The 16,317-nt window shown below is 39.6% G+C and overlaps 1 protein-coding gene and 1 long non-coding RNA gene across 11 annotated transcripts in view; both read left to right on the top strand.

Annotated features, from left to right (window-relative positions):
- Positions 1-6,686, top strand: part of TANK (TRAF family member associated NFKB activator) — a 74,397-nt gene extending 67,711 nt beyond the window's left edge. For all 7 annotated transcript variants that reach the window (XM_074337096.2, XM_019727273.3, XM_074337089.2 and 4 more), the window contains 2 exons: positions 1,379-1,959; positions 5,396-6,686. In XM_074337096.2, coding sequence (XP_074193197.2) covers positions 1,379-1,959; positions 5,396-5,572 — 758 coding nt within the window. In that variant the 3' untranslated portion in view covers positions 5,573-6,686. The remainder of the gene's footprint in view (positions 1-1,378; positions 1,960-5,395) is intronic.
- Positions 6,687-14,196: 7,510 nt separating this feature from the next.
- LOC109445267 (uncharacterized) overlaps positions 14,197-16,317 on the top strand; it is a 44,121-nt gene continuing 42,000 nt past the window's right edge. For all 4 annotated transcript variants that reach the window (XR_016019778.1, XR_016019779.1, XR_016019777.1 and 1 more), the window contains exons 1-2: positions 14,197-14,771; positions 15,426-15,469. This is a non-coding gene — a long non-coding RNA (uncharacterized LOC109445267). The remainder of the gene's footprint in view (positions 14,772-15,425; positions 15,470-16,317) is intronic.

Below are 16,317 nucleotides of genomic sequence, written 5' to 3' on the forward strand. Positions count from 1 at the left end.
GGACAGACACTTTGCAAGGTGCTGTGCTTACCCTGTCTGCTTAAATCGGCATGCTTGGTAAATTTTGTGAATGTACAGCTTCACTGATGACTACCTTTTTAGAGTGCTCAGTTTTTTTTTTTTAATTTTTACCATTTGTCAGTTTAATGAAAAGACACACATTACCAACCTCACTGCCTTCTTAAAGTACCATTGTGGAGCATAACTCAGCTTTTTCTGGTATCGGAATCATCAACATGGAGTGCTTTGATCATTGGGGGTTTTTGCATTAAGAAATGGAGCCCTTGTTGGCCAACACTAGACTGTAGTGTTTTCTGAGTTCTCATCTTTGCTTTTGTTTTTCTTGTCTCCTCTCCTGCTTTCAGCTCTTGTTGATATATATATCTGCCTTCAACAACTCATATCCATACCTTTAATTTGGTACTTCTAACCAGCTATGAGCTGGTGAAACATCATCAAATTTCGCAATAAATCTGTAATGAGTATAAGAGCAAAATGTATATATCTGTGAAGCTTATGGCTCCAATTGTGACTCCTCAGATGCTCTGTTTACTTACTTTTTAGCTTTTGCTTATGTCCTGGAGAGCTGGATTTGTTGCATAGTAACTTCTAGATAAATGAGCTACAGAGGCCCTGGTATCTACCTAATGTCTACCTGTTATCTGCAGAGGCCTTTTTTTTATCTGTAAGATGAGAAAATCATATATTCACATAATTTTCTGAATATGTATCCCAAAATGTCATCCCTCTTTTGCCTCCACTGTCTTCTTTCTCCTCAACCCCAGCACCACCACCACTCCCTCACATAGATTATTGAGAGTAGATAGTGGCTAAATTAATTGGTGATATACTTTGTCACACAGTGATATTAGGGGAAATAAATGACCTAATTCATATAGATTATTAACCTGTTTTATATATATATATATATATATATATATATATATATATATATATATATATATATATATATGCCTAGTAAGGATTTTCCCTTTTAACAACTTCTTTGTCTAAGCAAGCTCACAGTTGCAGCTTTCATTACTGACAAAATGTTTAAATGTATACACTACAAGCAAATGTTTTTTTAAGTGGAGCAGTGGAGCTGTGAACAAGATACAAAGCTTACAGGAAAAGACCTGGGAAAAGACAAAGCAGTTAAACTACGACTAATAAGCTAAGCTACGTTCTAGTTCACCCACTGGAGACTGCTGATATTTCTGTGTAAGATAGTAGCAAATGTAACAAATCCCAATTGCGATCAGCTTGTATAAAAAAAAAATCGAAAAAATAATACTCATCTGTCCAAAGCTAATTGAACATTGATTGTTAAGAATGATTGGAATGTGACTGTTTTCCTTTTTTGTTCTTTTCCCTGTAGAAACACAGTGCTCAGTGCCTATACAGTGTACAGATAAAACAGATAAACAAGAAGTGCTGTTTAAGCCTCAGGCTAAAGATGCTATAAATAGAGGTACACCATGCATCACATCTGTCACACCAAGAGGACTGGGCCGAGATGAGGAAGACACCTCTTTTGAATCACTTTCTAAATTCAATGTCAAGTTTCCACCTGTGGACAGTGACTCTACTTTCTTACATAGCACTCCGGAAAGACCCAACATCCTTGTTCCTGCCACATCTGAGGGTGCGTGCCTGGAAAAATGTAATTTGGAGCTCAGAGACAATCCAGGAAACTTTGTTAAAACAGAAGAAACTTTATTTGAAATTCAGGGAATTGACCCCATAGCTTCAGCTATACAAAACCTTAAAACAACTGACAAAACAAAACCTTCAAATCTTGTGAACACTTGTAACAGGACAACTCTGGATAGAGCTCCGTGTTTGCCACCTGGAGACCATAATACATTTTATGTAAATACATTCCCACTTCAGGACCTGTCTGATGCACCTTTTCCTTCACTTGATTCCCCAGGAAAAGCTATCCGAGGACCACAGCAGGTAACTGTTTTGTATTAACAAATATATTACGTGTGAACACACATTTTTGCCAGACATGCACAGATATGCATCTCTTTCAGGTTATCAGACATCTTTTTTAAACTAATGACTAGCCAAAGTTAAGCTCGCAATAAAAGATCCAAGCCCTATAATAAATGACATGAAATTGCAAAAGATGAATATGGTAAAGCCCTATTATAAAGTACCTTAAAATTTATGGCACATTTTAAAATACATGTAAGCCTTATCCATATCTAGGTAGTTTGTGTCACTTTCTTAGTCCCTTACTCAAAGCTCTTGTACTTACCATCAGTGTTATAAATTTCATACTATATTAAATTTCATACTGTGAAACAAATGGCATTTTTCTATTAAAAAGTTTGTGTAGATCATATTCATCTTTATAAGAATGCATGATGTTTCATAAGTAATCACATGTACATTCCTATTTCTTAAAATAAGTGACCTGTCTTTCAGCTAATACTGTCTTACAACTAATAATGTAATACTCTTACATTATTAGTGATACAGTACATAGATCTGTAGGGTTGGTTTTGGTTTCTAACCTAGCACTAAACATGCAGCCTAATATATATATTTTTTTAAATCTCCATATATATGGTTTTAATCAAATACTTTAATGTTCCTAAAGCGTACAGACAACTTACAGCCCCCCAGTCCACTCCTACCATCCCTTTCATTTAGGTCCTATCACAGGATGATTCAGTTTTAAAAATTTTTTTAATGCCTGAAGGCAAATGTAAATATATAATTGTTAACATAAACAGAAACTCAGGAAAGTACAGATTGGTGTACGTGTCGATGTAACTTGCACACATTTGTTTGATTTCTCTGTCTTAAACAACTTGACGAATATCCTTTGGCTTTATAAGTACTCTCATAGGCTGCAGACTTTTAAATCAGCATACAGAGGAGACAATAGTCAAGCTGCGGTATATTTTAGTAGTGGGGGAAACTAGGCATCTCTGACAATATGCTTTAATTATAAACTTACTTGTCTCTTACATTGCACCTTATTTCATATCATAGTCTCAGTTATAGTTGCTACTAAATGAAGCAAATTAAACAATTTCATTTATTGCAAGTAGAATTCCTGTGGAGCTGTGAAGTGCATCAGCTCTAATGCTTGGTACTTTTTTCTCCATTATATCTCTTGCTTGTTCTTTTACTAGTTAGTCTGTGCATTCATGTTTCAGTAGATGGCACCCTGCATTGTGCATTTGCTTTCTGTGCCACGGCAAAGGAAACAGCTGGTATGTGATTACAACTTGATGGAAAAGTATTCAGCTTAAAAAATGCAGGAGCATTGGTGTTGAGCTGTCACAAGACATGGGGCATAAGGTTAGATAATTGATATTTTGGCAGGAAAGGCAAAATTAGCTTGTTTTAAAGGCCATGTTACGGTTTAGGATTAAAAGAATATTTCTTAAAGTGTTTTTTTTTTTAAATGTTTTGCTATTTATATTAATAAAGCTGTTATAATAAATACAAAATTCTTGAGTTGATAACAAAGAGTGAAATCATGGTTACATATTTCAAATTTTTTCTTTTTATTAATGATTACTACTTAACACTTTTTATATAGTCAGCTATCATTACAAATCTAAATGTATCTGCTTATTTTTGCTCCATGTGATTTTCTTTTCTTCCTACTTTTGCTGAGTCAGTGATTGGATCCCAGCTGAATTCTATGAGGAGATCAAATCTGAACTAATAGCTCCTAATAAAGAAGGATAAATACGGACTTTGAAGATAAATTGGCAGATTGGTTCACCAAATTTAGAAGCTAAGTTGCTTCTAAGTCTTTTTCTTATTATTTTATACATCTTAAATAAGAATTATTTTAACATAATCTTTTATTTATATCCATATCAATATCCCATTAGAGTGGTGCATATTAATCAATTGTACTTTTTGTTCTAACTGCAAGTGGTAAAATTTAAATCTAATTAACTAACTAGGTTTTTTGCTTATACATTCACTATTACTACTTTTATCATGGAAGAAAGATTTTTCTAAAAATTGTTTCACCCCAAATTTCAAAATATATATTTTAAATATTACTATTTCTTATAATAAAATTACCACTTCTCACAAAATGAATTGAGTCAGTGTTATTATAAGCCCTCTGTACTGATAATTGAATGTATCTCAGTGCTTAGACAGACTTGGTATATTTACACCAACTGTACATAGCTATCCAGTAAAATGTTTATAAAAAGACAGTGATGCCCTGAAACCCAAATGCTTCAATTAGTAATATGTATGCTGTTTATGTAAATGATAGGTTAACTAGAATGAAAGGGAATGAAAACCAAAGCTATATCAGGTGTTGGACTAGGCTGTTACTTTAAAAACATTATTAATAGGAGCACAAAATGGTCTCTTTCAATTGACTTTTCGAAGCGTGTTTCCTCAAAGTATCAAAATTTAACTGTGTCAAGGTAATTTACCTATGTCAAGGTAAGAAAGCAAATTTAAAAAATAATTGGTGTGCGGCATTTTAGGAAAATACAGTATTCCAGTTAACAAATATTTATCGAGCATCTACTATGGAACTAAATGCTTTTTCTTGCCCTTCTAGATTTTTTTTTAAGAATAAATTCAGGTATTTAAAGGTATTTATGTACTGCTTATAATGGAGGTAATTCTATTGAATTGTGAGTTTCTGTATTTCTTTAATTGAGCAACTATTAACAGGTTTTACTTCATTTTGCCGCAAGAAGGAATAAATAAGACCAGACTCTGCACTATGTAACAGGACCAAATAAGAAATCAAAAGAATGCATCGATGTTAGATTTTGTTAAATGATTAATTTTTAAGGTTTCAAGAAACAAATGATCAATGGAATTTTTGTAGTACTCTCAAAGAAAAAACTTTTCAAAAATCAAAACAACACTGATTCCTACATGATTTATTCATTGTGTATTTGCTTATAAATAGTGAAATTTAAATTGCTCTTCATCAACATGCATGTACACACACATTGTGTTCAGTGTACTCTGTATTAATAAAGACCCTATAACTTAAAATTTCTACTGTAAAATTGAAAACATAGAATTTAATGTTTTTAAAGTCTCAATTATTGACTGTTGTTTCCAAACTACTTCTTTTGTGACAACATGCATTAAAATAGGCTGGTGTTAATCTGGAAGATTTTTAAATATGTGAAGATAAAGTGCATGGCTTTGTATTTTAAGTTATTCTTAATCAATTTTAGTTATGCCCTTTATAAAAAAGAGAATTGAGTCATGTCTCATGCTAACTCTATGGAAAGGTAATTTACTTTCTTTCACATTAAGGAATTTCATATATATGTACATAACCCATTCAAAAAACTTGAATTTGAAATGCAATGAAGTTGATTTTAAATACACATAATGTAAGATATTTTTGTTTATTTGTTTCCTGCAGCCTGTTTGGAAGCCCTTTCCTAATCAAGACCGGGACTTATCGGTACTAAGTGGCACAGGCTCAGAACAGCATATACCTCAAGTATGTGAATTCTGTCAAGCAGTTTTCCCACCATCCATTACATCCAGGGGGGATTTCTTCCGGCATCTTAATTCACACTTTAAGGGGAAGACTTAAGACGAATTTGAAAGCAGACATATCAAGTTCTATATGATGATTTGGGGTTTGTGATACTATAAATACTTTATGGCAAACTTAATACATTTATTAAAACATCACAGCTAATTGAATTTTTTCTAAATGTATATGTAACTTTTATTATCTTTTAAAAGGTCATTCTGTACAAAACTGTTATTCATTGTATTCATGTTTACAGTGTTTATTACTGTAATTCAAAATTATGTATTGACTTACAGAATTATATAACCATAATTTATGTTCATTTCAACTATCTAAGCTTATTGCTTAGATTTCTAGTTAGATATATTGAGTTTGGTAATGTCAAATGTTTATAGGGTTTTTTCATTTGTTTTCATTTAAAAATTTAGATTATTTATGCTATAGGTGATATTCTTTTTGAATAAACCTGTACTAGAGAATAACGGACAATATAAACATGTAAGTAAATACCAAACCTAAGACATTTGTTGCCCAGTGATAAAATCACTGGTAGAATTATTTGAACACTTTGGTTGTTTTTTTTAAATGATATACATAGTTTTAATTTTTACTGTGTGTATAGCTATGTGATGAAATGAGTTAAGTATTAAGAGTTACTTATATTGTGATCATTAATGTGTTCTTTGTTCCTAAAGTAAAAAATATAAAGGAAATAAATCACATTTTGGGGAAGTTTATAAAATTCATGTTTTCTTTCCAGTAACTTGATGGAAGGGTGATACCGGATCTGGTGATAATTTTATTACAACTGGTAGATTGAATTTTTAAATTATTTTTCAAACTAACTTATTAAAGATCATATTTGTATTTAATTGGAGCAAATCTGAAACCCTGTAAAGACTATATTCATATTTATTAATTTATATTAGTAATATTAACATTCTTGCTGAGAAATTTGGTATCATTGTTAGCAGCCTGATGGATGGCCACTGGACATTTAAGAGAGGAAAGTCGCAGAATTTTGTTTAAAATGACACTTCCCTTTCGTTTGTCTTCCCTGTGATTCTTATCTTTTAGCTTTCTCTCCCCTTCCCCCTGATTTTTAAAAATGTTTAAGGCATGACTTCAATTTTATGCAATAAACATTGATTTGTAACTCTCAGAACAGAAATTTAAGCCTTCTTTGGAGCAAGGGTTTTAAATAGCTGGAGTGTCTAGGATGAGGGAATTGGAGCAGACCCCTGTGCCACAGTGAAGACCCTTAACTTGAGGAAGAATGAGAGTGGTGCCTCAACTTCTCAGGATGCCAAGCACATCACATTGACGTCTTCCTCACCGAGGTGACAGCGATTATTAGGTATTCACTGTGAAGGATTCTGAGGCATGTACATCTTTCTTTCATTGCCACTGGGGCTGAATAGAAATGCCTAGACAATTATCCAAGTCTCTTCCCTTCCCCCACCCCACCTTCCACCTACCCAGCCTCCCCTCTCGCTTACTACACACACACACACACACACACACACACACACAATCACAATTTTAAAAAAAAAAACAACAAAAAACTTCCCAGCGTTTACCAGCTCGTGTATACCACTGTACCTATCTCGTGAAAGGGGATTCCTTTTCCTTCTTTTCTAGAAGAGGAAAAGTCCCTCTTACACAGTTGACATCTACCGGTGCTGGCCTGCTGAGAACCAAAAGAAACTACAGCCCAAAAGTGACTCAAATTAGTGTATCGCGGATTCCTCTTCTCCAGTCCACTCTTTGCCCAACTCGACCACTTTTAGTAAGGGCAGGGAACTCTTGTTTCCTTTGGGGTTCCAGTGCTACCCTAAGCTCGATAACTTCGAGGGACGCAGGCCCTCGGGCCACAGGCCCTCGGGCCACAGGAGAGGCAGTCATACGAACAGGCTCCTGTCCCGCACTGCAGAGGTGGCGCTGGCTGCAGCTTGAAATGTGGAGTGAGCACCAGCCAGGTCTCTGCCTCTGTCTTTTATTACTGAGTCGTGCAGGGGCTGCCTCTTGGCATCTGCTAAGCGTGGCCGGGTAAGAACAGCTCCCAGGTAAAAAAGCTGCACACGCGAAACGCTGAGTCTGAAAAAACCACCCCCGCCGAGGCGAGGCAGTTGTGAGCGGGATGCCTGAGAAGTGGGAGGTGAATGTCCTCGGGAGGGCCCCCCGGTGCAGCTTTCCCCGGAGGCTGAGGCTGCTGCCAGCTGGGACATCTGCTTTCTTACACTCCCGCCTGGCTCACCCCGCCCCCTCAGCCCGGGTTGCGTGGTTATTTTACCAACACGGGGGGAGGGAGAGCTCGAGGAGGTAGAAAAGGGGTGGATGGAAGCTGAAGAGATGTTCTTTCCACTCCCTCACGTCCCCTCCTTTTTCCTTCACATCTTTTAACCTTCAAGGTAAAGACTTTATAAATATGAAAAGATAAGCGTGTCTGCCGGCTCCTAGGCCCGCCTTCTGCTCGCGGGGCTCTCGGGTGCGGGGCCTCGCCCTTCTCTCCATCCTCCCGGGGGTCCGGCCAGGTTCCGACGGTTCAGCCAAGCCGACCGGGTGCGCCCAGCCTGTGGCGCCTTCTCTCCCGGGCTGCTGCCTCGACAGCTGCTTGTAGCTACAGTAATTAGACTGTCAGTGCTTGTTAGAGGAGAGAGGGGAAAACACGCTTCTGACAGCAGATTCCAAGACTCCCCAGTTTGTTAATTTCTAAGAGATCTTTAAAGCATTAATTGAGGTCCCCTAACTCTCCCCTCCCGTCACTCTCCCCAACTCCTCCTTTCCCAAAAATATCTTCAGAAGAGAATTCTCTCCGCGTGGAAGCAGTATTTCCCGCAAAACTGCAAGCCCGCCCCCGACTCACGCACTACACTATTTTACATCTACACATAGATGCATGCAGTATACGTGTAAGGTTAACTCCGCGGACGCCTCGTCCAAATAGGAACCAGGATTGCGTTTAAAATAATAAATAAATAAATAAATAAATAAATAAATAAATAAATAAATAAATAAATAAATAAATAAATAAATAAGAAGGAAAGGGGGGAGGGAAGCAGAAGTCGGGAAGAAAAGAGAAAAGCAGCAGGCTGATTACGAGGTGTCAAAACTGCCAGGAGCAAGAAGGTGATAGCAATCAGGGGTGAGAAGAGTGCGGCATTCGTGCGGGGCAACTAATTATCCGTCTCATTTGAGAAGAGCAGCATTTGAGGCAGCAGCGTTCGCCTGCTGAACGGTGACAGATTGGCGCGGAGGAGAGGGGAGGTGTTAAAACAATGGAGCCGGGCGCGCGAGCGCTGCTGCATGCTAATCAGCCCTCCCTCCGCCTGCCTGCCGCGCTCTCTTCTTCCTCCCGGCCTCCCTCCTCCGCGCTCCCTCCTCCCGCCTGCGGCGCTCCCTCCTTTCCTGCGGGCCCGCCGCCACCCGCTGCCTGCTCCCTTGCTTTCCCGCGTGTCCTTCCCGCCGGTGGCAAGTGGAACCCAGCCACCGCCACCGCGTCCCTCTCTGGCCGGGGGTCCCCGCGCAGCCCCCCGCAGGCACCCGTCTCTGGCCCAGGCCGCACGAGCAGCGAGCACCGCCCGTGCTGGTGCGCCCCGGGGGCCGGCGTGACTGAGGGCTCGCGTTCTCGGTTCCAGGTCTTCGAGAAGAAGCCAGGGAACATGCATTCTCTTGCCCACTTGCTTTCTGCTGGCGGGTTGCACGCGTTGGGCAGCTAGCGGGAACCCAAGCGAATTAAGGAAGGGCGAGCGACGGCCAGGGGCCTAAGAGAGGGCCAGAAAGGCAAAGAAGGCCCCTGGACGGACTGCAGATCCCCGGACCCGGTCATAGCGCGGCTGCCACCTCACATGCCTCCCGCCGCCAGCAGCCCGCTTGGGAGCAGCCTATAGCAAAGTCTCCCTTGCTCGTTGAGCCCCGCAGACTCCAGCACCCTTCCATCCCTACCAGGCCAGAATTATACCACATGATTTAGCCCAGAGAGGAATACAAAGGGCCTTAACATTAGTTGTGCTTCCAAGGCTTAACCTCCTGACCCCAAGACTAGACCAAAGGGCTTCTGGACCCCTAGAGAAACACCATTAAATGGTGGCGGGTAAGAGAAAGCCTTTGAAAAACCGGCCACCCCACCCTCTACCTCAGAGACTTGGTAGCCTGAGGGGGCCGGGGCATTTCAGGCAGCACTGCACCCCGCCTGGCTGCTCAGCTCAGTGCTCTGGTTTGAAAGAAGTTGATCAAAACAGCAAAGCTTTGGCCATTCCTCGACAGAATCCACCAGAACCCGAGTCTCTGCTGGAAAAGGTCTCCTACACCTGTTGAGGCTGGCCTGCACGACCTGAGGTTTTGGATATAATTTCCTCCTCCTTTTTGAGTTTAAAAGGTGCTTGTTGAGCTTAAAGCTTTTGCTTAAAATACACTTTATTCCTATATTTACTATTACAGATTTACATACACTACCCTTAGAAATTAAAATACATTGAAACATTAAGGTTCTTGTGGCTTAAGTAGGTTAAAGGGAACACAGCTACTGAGAACTGGTAGGAATTTGGACTGAATGCGAATACAATTCCTTCTCACCGGGTTCCCTGCTATTTAGTTAACTAGGTGTCTAAATTAACATAAAACTTCCTTCCCCCAAGCCATAGATGGAAAAGGAAAGCAGCTGAAAAATAATCCATGCTATAGGATTTTTTTTCCTTCTGACCTTTATCATTGCATAACTTTAAACACCCAATCATTCCTTTAAATTGCTTGAAAATGTGAAGATTTGATAAAGCTTCGTATGTGCATGAGGGTTTCGCTGATATTCTCTCTACCCTTCCTGTTTGTAATGTTTCATAATAAAAGTGCAGCACAAAATCGAAAATAAAAATCACAAGTAAATTTTGGTATTTTATATCATCATTATTGATCTAATCAAATGAAAAACTACACAGAGTGAATCATTTTTTGCTTTTAGACTATGCCCAGGCATACCAATACAACAGCTGAATGTAAAATTGTTAGGACCTACTAAAATAGTACAGAATGTTTAACAGTTTTTAAATGGAGAATTCTTAAAAGCATTATATAAAGAATTGTGTGTAAATAAATGTTAATGCTTTTTGGTTTCCACTCTTTGAAAACCACTAAGTAGGCCTCTCTGCCCTTAGTGCATCACAGACTTTCCAGTGCTGGAGTATCGTCTGGCATTTAGAAAACTCTCTGGCATCTGAATCTGTTAAAATAACAACCTATCTAACAGGGGGAAAAATTAACTTTACATTTATTGATGTAAACTTGGAGACTCATGCTCTATCAGCATCAAAATTAAGCAATTTATTAACTATTCATCAGCCTTTTCTTCATGAACCAATTCTATAGAAGCAAAGTCTCTCTGAAGCAGTGAACCTATAGAGTTCAAATAAATTTAGTTCAATTCTATGTTATGTATTTTTTAATATCTAATCAAATTCATTACCTTTCAACAACTGGGTTGTTATGGGTTTAGTGTAATTTCTTCTCAGTCTGTAGACTGCACAAATTTGCATGATGGTTTTAATGGTGTATTTACCGATAAGTTTTTATTTGCACATAAGGACAAAAAGGTGAAGTGAAATTTGGTCCCAGTGGAAACCTGTTAGGTTCCCTGAACATATGGCTCATTGGGCTGTTACTTCCTTTTTGAGATCAATTTCCAAGATTTTTTAATATATACATCAATTTGACACCAGTTATAAAGAAAATATATTGGCTTTGAAGATGCCTCCACCTGGGGCATATCTCTTAGTAACAAACCGTCTAATCAGGTGTATCTCTGAAGGAACAGTTTTCCCTTCTCCAAGAAAGGGGCATAATTTGAACCCAGTCAGAACTGACAGGTGATTTACACTGTCTTTGAAGTTAGGTGGTTCCTTGGGTTCTTAGAATGCCACAATGATTTGATTAATACAGTTTAGGGGTGATTGCTTAAATCTCTCTTGTTTTCTTTTTTGGAAAGCTATGTATTTGGAATCCACAGTATTACAATGATTTCTCGCAGTAGATACAAGTGATGTAAGTCTCTTGGAAGTGTGTGGTGCCAGCTTAAGACTTAAGGGGAAAATCACAGCACATTGAAAAAGATGTAAATGTTCAATTGGTAAAAAAGGGGGGAAAACCCGTGCTAAAACATGTGCCTATTTCCATTAAGCTTAATTTACTATTCAAAACAAGTTTTTCCTAATAAGCTCTATTGTTTCTTTCTGTTTTGTAAAATTTAATATGTGTGAGACAAAAACCAGATTCAGAATGTGAATGAAGTCTGTTTAGCGAAAGCTTGTTGGAGCTTACAATTCAAGGAGGGCCTCACATTAAAAGCCACATCACCTTATAACACTGATAGGATATAGGGAAGCAATTTTCTTAGGTCAGTTCTAGAACCAGTTTCAACTAGATTGCTAACGTCCTCCAGCCTCAGAGTTCCTCGTGAGTGAATTGGTACAGTCAAAGTGCAGCAAACACTACAATATTCAGAACGATGTTACGTTGATGTTTACTTAATAGCTTTAGCTTTCTCTTTATTGCAATCCTCTTCTTTCTGAAATCTCAATCCCCAAATAGGACTGGAGTATAAATTCTCAAATACGTTATTTCCTTGTCCTATCTGTACAAGGTTGTTTGCGTTTAGGTCACTCACACTTCTCCAGAGTATTTGCACCTGATTATGGAACCCCTTGATGTTGAACTGGTATCCCTCATTTGAACATCTCCTTGGAATCTCGAATGCCTGGATAACCTGGAGTATGCCCATGCTTCCTTTGTTATTTAGGGCTATATCGTGAATAAGCTTTTAAAATATCTTGCTTATATCCTTTGGAAGCAATATACAAAAGAGGAGTTGTCGCTTATTAATTAATTCAAAGAATAATTGTTTTAGACATATCAAAATCTTAAAGATCACATAATCCAATGTTGTTTTTGTGTGGACAAAACAAAACTGGGTCTAAAGAGAATGAATCTACCGGGTGGCCGGTTAGCTCAGTTGGTTGGAACATGTTGCTATTAATACCAAGGTTGCGGGTTTGTTCCCCTGCATGGGCCTGTGTGAGCTGTGCCCACCTTAAAAACAAACAAACAAATAAATAAGCAAACCAATGAATAAACAGAATGAGTCCTTCAAACCCACTCAAATAGCTAGAACCCAACTCAAGCTCTTGTGCCTTGGAATCCGCTATTTTTTTCATAATAATCCCTCACTTCAAAAAGATACACTTTTTCATTGGCTTTGTACTTGGCTTCAGAGGAAGCCTAAATCATTGTATCAGAAGTCTTTTCTACAGAGAGACTAATCGTTAGCTTAAACCACAGAGACAGTAGGGAGGCTGACATTCCTTGACCAGTGAGGTGTATTATTTATGGGTTATCAATTATCAACCCCCAACAAGGGCCCAAAACATTTTTGCTGGGAGGAAGTAGCACCTTAGCACACTGAGTGTTGAGCCTTTCTCACTGCCTGCCCCAATGAGGGAACAGCCAGTGTTAGAACTTATTTTTGAAGCTTGAGATACCAACTAAGACCAGAAAGAAGGCAAAAAAAGATTTGTACCTCTAAAGCATGGAGTTAAGCATCACCATAACACCGAAAACACAATGCTAAGTTTTTAACACTCCAAATTCTAAAACAAAGGTTATATGGGAAATAAAAAAAAAGTAAACCAGTATGAACTGGAAGGGCGCCTATGTATTTTCTGAAACTATTAAACTGGAACTAGAGCATTCTCTAAAGCAAACAAAGATTTCATTTGGTTCAAGAGTTGGCCTTCACTTGTCTTGCGACAGCCTTGAGGCTCCACAGGAGGTCTGGGCATTATATTATTATTATCTTTCCTCGACTCTTGGTGAATCTACTCTGAAAGCAGCTCTCGTTAGACAAGCAGTCTCTCCTTTTTAAAGTTGTTAAATTGCATTAATTGCCAGTGAGAAAGGGGCATCCTGTGTGGGTGTATTCATACAACTTCAAGCAAAAGGAACCAAGCTCCCTGGGAGTCCAAAGGATCAGTAAGGGTGATAAAGCTTCCTTGAAAAAGCTTCTCTAACCAAGACAGAGGAAGAAATGCCTGCAGCAGGTTTCCTCAGTTAAGCAGCACACACACACACACACACACACACACACACACACACACCCCTCGCACTCCAATATGCAAAGACCCCTGTTTTGTTTGTTTTTTCCTGAGGTTTTACCATTGACACTTGGAAAATCTTTCCTTTCAGCATCTACAAGGCCTGGATGAGATCTATTTGTGGGTTAGAGCATTTGATGAACTTCAAAGCAGATTTTGCTCTGTCCTTCTGTCTGTGAAGTTTTCAAGTCCCAACTTTGTTTCTTTCAAAATATAATAAATACCAATGAGTAATGTGGCTCCATAGTAAGAGTTCAGAAAAAATACATAATCTTGACATAGGAGTACCATAGTAATGGCCACTCTGCTTTCAGACATGCCAAGGTACCATCTACTGTACTAGCTTGGAAAGGAGCCAGCCTCAGGGAAGAAACGCTGGTCCGTTTTCTAGACAACAATGACACTGCCACTTCCTCCAAAATATAAGGACATTTCCTAGCGTTTCAGTCATTTCTTCCTCCTCCATCCTACATGTGCTTGGAAAAGTATGCTGTGGGGGTGACTCATTTCCTTTCAAAGGCAAAGTCCCAATAAAAATGTCCTGAGTTTCCTGATATACATCAGAGAATGAGCCTTGATTCTTGTACGGTTTCTTCAGTAAAGTATTTTTTTAGGTATGATAGCCACATTTAGCAAATAAAAATACAGGATGCCCAATTGAATTTGAATTTCAAATAAACAACGAATAATTTTTTACCAGGTATGTCCTATGCAATATTTGGCAACCCTACTTTTAATATATCATTGACTATCAAGATGTGAAATTAAGTCTTACTTAACAGCTTTTTGCTTTTTGTGGGTTTTGGGGAGAAGGGTCGTAGAGGCAGTGATTGGGTGTAGGGCAAATATCCTTTTTTGGGTCTGGAATTTTCTTTCTTCGTTTCTCATTCTGCAGGGAAAGTCTCAGGGCCTCTTAAAATATCTTTCAACATTCGCTGTACGTACTACTCCCCTAGCTTTTGATTATACAATGTTTTGTATTGTGTTTAAATGTGTTTATATAGTCTCCTCCATGATAATGTGAGCTTTTCAAAGAGAGGGAATGCGAATCACACCGCTCCCTCCCTTCCACAGAGTTCCCTGGCGTCTTTCTTGCCTCTCCTCCTAGGCTGCCTCAGGTGAGTCAGGAGACACTCCGGGAATTCATCACTCCCACATGGGGCCCAGGTGTAAAGGGAAACCGAGACTCGGGAGTTGAGCCCCCGGAGGCGCACGTTAGGGAAAGGAGAAAGCACGGTGGGCTTTAGGGCCCTTGCAGCCCTGCTCTGCGGGTGGGTGAGGGCCTGAGACAGGCCCTTCCCTGAGGCCTGGATTGGAGGCCGCCTACCGGCGCCTTCGCGGGACTGTCCCGCCCGCTGCCTGCTGGAGCCGGCGAGGCCGGGAGCCCTGGCGCCTGGGCCCCGGACCCCTGTGCCCGGCGAGCGGCGCGGGCCACCGACTGCTCCGAGCACTCGGGGTCGCGGAGGCCGGGAAACCTCGGCTACGGTGCGGGGGGCGCCCAGGCCTTTCCTGGCCCCCGGCCGCGCCGCGCTGCGCCTCGCTTCAGCCGGGCGATTCTTCCCCTCATTTGTTGCATTGTTTGCATTAATATGAATATCTTGTACTGTTTGTTTTGTCTCCTGGGAGCCAATAAAGCTGTGAGTTTTTTCTTTACACCAAATGCAGCTCTACGGGCGATCAATCAATGGGTAGTCTTCGGATAATCTGTGAGAGTGAGAAATCTAATAAAGCTAGAGACTAAAAAAGGAAAACAAAATCTATTTTTCTCTTAGGTTATCTACGTCAGGATGAGTGTGTTCCACTTATGCTGCTTGAGGTGGGTTTAACTCTTGTTCATTTTTTTTTTTTAAACAAATGTATTTAAATGTCAAGATGGGAGGGGAAGAGATCTGAAGGAAGAGTGAGAGAAAGAAGAGGGCTGTTTGGGGGCCTCTTACATTTTCTGGTGATTGGTGGGTTCTTGCAAGAAGAGGAAAGAAGGTACGCTCTAACTACCCAGAAAATGAGAGAGATGTAGGATTCTAATAAGATGCACTTGGCAAAGATGTCCTTCCGCAGTTTTCCAAGCAGACAAGAAATGTAAATTAATAAGGAAGTTAACGAAGTAATGATAATAAATCAAGTAATTATTAGTGTCCCCTGCCCCAATCACTTGTTTCCTGCTGCTAGACGCTAAACTCCCAAAATGCATCTTTGGAAGGCCCCTCATCTCTCCTGAGCAATTCAAGACAGATGAGAAAGGTCTGCCTCGGCTGCTGCAATTCTCCTCGCAGCACAATGCAACCCAAATCACTTATAAACAGATCAAAATAACAATCTGAATTATCTAACATTCACAGCTGAACTGAAGAGCCCAAGATTATGTGATGAATTGTTAAATTGCAGTAGCATTGTTTTGGATTGCTAATTAAAAAAAAAAATAAGCAAACCCCATGACTCTAGATATGACAACTGAAAATACCCACAAATTATTTAATAAATGAAGCGTCTAACAACTTTAACACTTCCTGGTCGCCTTGTTAATAAATGTAATTTGAGGTAGATTTTTAAAATCTTCAATCTAAACAGTGAATTCATTACGCGCCATTCAGATCTCTGGATGCCTATGGACTTCTTGGAATTAGGTGTTAAATAGACAAAAGTGAACCAAACTGCCTTTAAAAG

This window comes from Rhinolophus sinicus, chromosome 17 (genome assembly GCF_057876585.1).
Source record: "Rhinolophus sinicus isolate RSI-liver-muscle chromosome 17, RSI-T2T, whole genome shotgun sequence".
NCBI lineage: Eukaryota > Metazoa > Chordata > Mammalia > Chiroptera > Rhinolophidae > Rhinolophus > Rhinolophus sinicus.